Genomic DNA, 5,679 nt, shown 5'->3' on the forward strand with positions numbered 1-5,679 from the left:
ATATGTTGTGAGCTTAATTTTTATTATTAGCATTTCACATTTAGTGTTCATTATGTCTTTTTTTTTGGTTTTTTATTTTGATATATTTTTAGAAATTTAGTTGTATTTAAACTTGATATATATATTTATCATTCTATCTAATAATAAACTTTTTTTAAGAGTGTGCCACACAAGGTTTACGATTAACAATAACAAAGTAGAAGCTAAATCAGTTACTTTTTTTCAAAAATAGTTGAATGATTTTTATTATTAATTTTCTTTCGGTTGGACCACATCTGGTCCAGATGGATGATCGATGTTGCTTGGGAGGCGTCGTTTCGCATTTCTGCAATTCGCCGAACGACAAAAGTTGGTTCTTTCTTGAATCGCAGAACTAAACAGACGGACAGTAAGCGACAGTAACAGGTAAAACCAGTTGTCGGCGGTTCGCGGTTCGTGGCGGCCGTACCGCGCCGACGCCACGCAGACGCCTTTAAATCGCCCTGATAACGGTGCAACGAGACATTCACGACAAAGAACCGGTTCAGTAAAAAAAATTGCACGCACTCGTTATCATCGGCCCTTTAAATAATATTTAAGATAAAAGATATAAATAATTTTCGTTTAATCATATCATTTTCTTTTATTATTATATATTTTAACAACAATCAGAACCTTACGTCCTATGAGCTGTTGGGCTCAAAACTTCTCCTTACTTCGTATTTTAGATGGTAACCCAATGGTTAATCCATCCATATTTGATGATTTTTGTTATTAGAATTAATCTAATAGGGCTCACTTTTTATTGGTGCAGCAAGGGCTATTTTCACTTGGAAACATATTGCTATCTATATTTCCAAGTGAAAATCGTTGTCACTGCTGCCTGACAACGGCTGCTCGAAGTGGGTATCGTACCCGGGACCTCTGAAACAAGTCCCGTCGCTCTTAACCGCTTACCTACGGGCGAGGCCATCATTTTTTTTAAATCTTAAATGTAAATCATACTCGAATTTTAATTATGCAATAAATTCATAGGCCAATTCTCCGGTAAAAAAGACAGTAACATAGTATTGTTATGAAACGCTATATTACGCTCTTTTCTTCATATAAAAAAGTAATAAAAACTATCAAAATGCTATGCGATCAAGTGTTTTACGCATAAAACCTAACTTCACGTACGTGTTATAAATGCACATCAGAAAGATGCAGTTATGATAACATACATTTTTAATGTTTATGCGTATTCTATCTTAGATTTTATATCTAAAACGCCTGACTGCACAGCAAATACATAACATTTTCACAGTTTTTACAGTGAAAAGCAGCAGTTGCCATAACAACGCTATGTTACTATCTATTTTTCCGGAGAATTGGCCCCTCACTTTCAATTATATCGATTATATATTTTGTTCTCAGAGCTAATTACATATTCTTTACACAACCTTTATTTAAGCAACTGTGATAATATATCTTTCCTTTAATTTAACGCCTCATTGCTCGTCGATCCATTTTTAGATTTATTATTCGTATGATTACTTCCGCATTTAGATATTTGATTTCTTGATATAAATTAAGACTTATATGCTATTTTTTGATACTCAACTTCTTCATCACAATTTCATCAACATTTTTTATATAATTTTATTTTTGTATTTATTTACAAATTTATTAAAATATTTTTTTTGTTTTTTGTTTCGTTTTCTCTCGACTTGTTTTTTCCACATTTATCAATAATTTGTTTAATCATTAATTAATGTGTATTTTCTGGATTATTTTAGTATTTATTTTTCTAAACAGTAATGATTTTCAGCAGCACCTCGTTCAAAACATTTTTGTTGTCTTTTGATGAATATTGCCATTATCATTATTAGAACTGCTTATTGACGAAATTATTATTCGTGAACGAAAAATTTATTGCCAAGTATTTTATATTTTGATCACAAAATTATCATTAAAATTATTACGTTTATAAATAATTAATATCATTTTTATGATAAAAATGGAAAATTAAATATGCTTATTTATTTATATTTCATGTATGCTCAAAATAATTCATAATTTCACTCTAATTGCGAAACTTATAAATCCATTAGATAGGGTGCATATTCTATCATTCGTCTAGACAAAATTATTCAAACCGGCAATGCAACTCCCTAAAATAGTATTCCCTCAAGTCTACATAACAAAATCAATATTTCCCTAAATAACGAAAATATAAACAACTTTGAATTTATTATAAAAATTTATTCAAAATTTGGTACATTTATAAAATAAATTATATGGCTTCAAAATTCAACGCAACTTCCTTCGAAACATTTATAATTATCCAAGAATTAATTTGAAAATTATTGTGGCGATATTGACGAATATAAGCGGTACTGAAAAAAAGATATAAAATATAGAAAAACCTGAGGTCTGAAGGAATATTGTTTAATATATATGAAAGATCCTTACTTCTAGTAACAGTTCTGATAGATCGGATTAAATTCATAACTTGAAATTTAACGGTTGGTGCTTCACCAAATCCTTGAACCGCAGAGTTGGCGCCCCATCCAACTGCAAAACATTGTCAGAGTTAATATGTAGATGACTCCAATAGAATCACTTGGTCTCAAATATTTATGGAAAAACGCCATAAATCATAGAAATATTATGAACGCAATATATTATGTCGAAAAAAAACAAACTTATAATATATACTTGAATATAATATGTATATTCTATTTCAACAAATACCAAAATAAAATTTTTATAGGTTATACACGTCAAATACAAAGAAAAAATTCACTTACCTTTCGCTAAAAATCTTTCTTCGTGCAATACACACATGCGTTTAATAGCAATAAACCGGCTTCAAACAAATCCACAAAGTAAGCATGATTTAGATTTATTATTATTAAAATTAAATTGATACTTATTGAATTACTTCTTATTTTGACATTTGAGATATACACAGACTCTGGGTACGTTTCATGTTTAGCATACGTATCAGGGATAATATCCTGCTACGACATCTACGATCGAAACGACGTAGACGAATGCCTACGGTAGGTGTGTGTCTACGCCAGGCTAGAACGATTTATTTTTGAATGTAATTTCACATTAATTTAATAATTAGAATAAACATTATTTTTAAAGATTTGTTTATGGTTCACTAGTTTCCGAAATAAAATAAAAAAATTCTCTTTATTAGTTTGATTATATTTACTAATTAATTAAATACAGTTTTAATTTAAATATTAGTTTGAATAATATATGTATTTATACACAGCCAAACATAACTAATATTTTACAAGTGATTATTGACTTCATTTTTACTTTAAAATTTTTATTAAAAAAATTCAATAGATCTTTAAATTGTTCGGATAAATGATAGTGGTAAAGGTAAGATATTAAATTTAATAACCACCAAAACCATATAATTATATCAATAATAAATATATTAATATATTAAATAATATAATAAGATGAAAATAAAAATAGATAATGCAATATGCACATTAATAATAAATTATTTTTGACATTAATTTTATGAATTAATGTTTCAGGTGTTTAAACAATGTCAAGCAGATTAAAAAATATATTAATATGTTTTAATTTTTATCTAACATTATTTGAACCAGTTATTATTAATTAATTCTTTATTCAATAATTAATTAAAAAATGCATGAACCCACAAAAACTGGAAATAAGCAACCGGTACTGGACATATGTTATTTTGAAAACAGTCTAGCCAGGCTTGGTATGCATACTATTTATACCAATTTCTGATTGAAGCCTATTAATGTTTATTTTTCATATTTTTCATCATATTATTATTTAGTTTGAATGAAACATATTTTGAAGATGAATTAAAATAATCTTCTAAATTTATTACTTCCAGATATTAAATTTTTATATTTTATAAATTAAAATTATTTATTTATAAATTAAAACCTTCATTTCATAATAAAAAAAACTCGCTTTATAGATATTTAAATATTTTTCATATCATAGCATAAACTCAATTGTATCGATTTAATTAAATATTAGTTAAATATTTTAAATAAACAAATAGTAATTATATTTCAATCTAAAAAAAAAAATAAGATATTTTAGTGCTTTTACTTACTATAATACATGTCCTTGCGACCACTTGTAAATCTTGGTTCAAGCAAAATTATTACTAGCAATAGCAAATAAAATCAATAATAAGTGCATTTGCAAGCTTAAAAATTAAATAATTTTGACGATTTGATAATAAAAATTGAGTACACATTTTCATAAATATTCAAACAAATTACAGTCCTTATTTTGGCTATAGTTAAAACCACTATCTACTTAACCAAATGAATTAATAAATAAAAAAAATTAATAAATAAAAATTTTGATATAAAATAAATATAAGTCCATAAATACATTTTTTCCCTTGTGGTTTTTGCAGTCTCTGCACCGATATAAAACCCAGTTGCACAAACATACGTTCATTTATCATTTAAAATTAGTTTCCCATAACATATTTCATAACATCACGTAGCAATTCTTAGCAAATATAGACTAACAGGTTTTCAGCTTCTAGGATTCGAAGATGCATCATAAAATCGGCGTAAAGAGCAAACGATGATCGAGTTTTCTGGTTAAGAAATGAGATCAACGCACTGATTACCGAGTGCGATGAGAACCCAAGAACTAAACTATCTTGAGATGATGCAAGCAAGGTCCAGTGAAAGGATCCGTGTTAGTTATTATTATGATTAAGACACTAAGGTGTGCAGATATATAGTCGGCGCTGCACCATATAAGTGCATCTTCACATGTGTTCCGATGTGGTAGAAGGCATCAAAATCATGGCATATCCTTTCCGAGATTAGTTGAAGTGAATGCATTTGGTATTGAGAAGAAGAATGAGAAAAATCAGTAAACTTGGTAAATAATTCTGGTGATTGGAGAAGAGACATTGAGGGTAAAAATTAGATCATAGTATAAAGTTATTGCAAGAAACTTAAATAAAGAAAAAAATCAAATGAGTCTCCAATGATCCAAGTTTCATTAGATAAAGATTGACTATTGCGCAGTGCGCCATGAAAAAACAACATTTTGGCCGTAACAAACAAAAATATCAATTGATTTTTTGGCTTGAAATAATTCTAGAGATTAAAGGAGAGATGACGCAAAAAAATAGATTCATATAAATCATACTTTTCAAATTAGGAAAACTTTTCTAATAAATCTTTGGTTATCCAAATTTTGCAATCAAATTTATAAATTAAAGTAAGCAACAAAAAAAGTACAAGTTAAGACAGACAAGTCAAATTTATAAAATAAAGTGAGCAAACTTAACAGTGAATTATTTAATGTTATTATTGAAATTCACCTAAATAATAGGTACTCTATAGAATAACTCTTGCATAAAATTTAGCAGTTTCTCCTTTCTTAATATTCAACTACCCAAAGGCGTTTGTCTACGCAGAAAATTTGATTTGGTATATATATATATATATATATATATATATATTATATATATTTAAGATTTTAGTGACACATTGCACAGTGTTAGAAGTCAAGATATAAAGGAACAGCCAAAAAAGTGGTTTAATTATGAAAATTCATTGACGTTGAAAATACTATTACCACAACATACAATCACTCGTATATATATATCGAAAAGCTGATGAAAATTTCTCTTACACCTAGTTAAGTTTGGTTTTTCTACCCGATGGT

At 27.7% G+C, this 5,679-nt stretch overlaps 1 protein-coding gene across 1 annotated transcript; it reads right to left on the reverse strand.

Moving 5' to 3' along the window:
- Nucleotides 1-2,236: 2,236 nt before the first annotated feature.
- Nucleotides 2,237-2,857, reverse strand: LOC113363759 (immediate early response 3-interacting protein 1-like). Its single transcript, XM_026606245.1, is given in 5 exon segments — nucleotides 2,237-2,357; nucleotides 2,434-2,535; nucleotides 2,772-2,807; nucleotides 2,810-2,842; nucleotides 2,845-2,857. Coding segments are annotated over 5 exon segments (240 nt in total). The 3' UTR covers nucleotides 2,237-2,301.
- Nucleotides 2,858-5,679: the final 2,822 nt, after the last annotated feature.

This window comes from Ctenocephalides felis, unplaced genomic scaffold, assembly GCF_003426905.1.
Source record: "Ctenocephalides felis isolate EL2017-DRISC unplaced genomic scaffold, ASM342690v1 CF-g0.4_SCAFFOLD_00845, whole genome shotgun sequence".
NCBI lineage: Eukaryota > Metazoa > Arthropoda > Insecta > Siphonaptera > Pulicidae > Ctenocephalides > Ctenocephalides felis.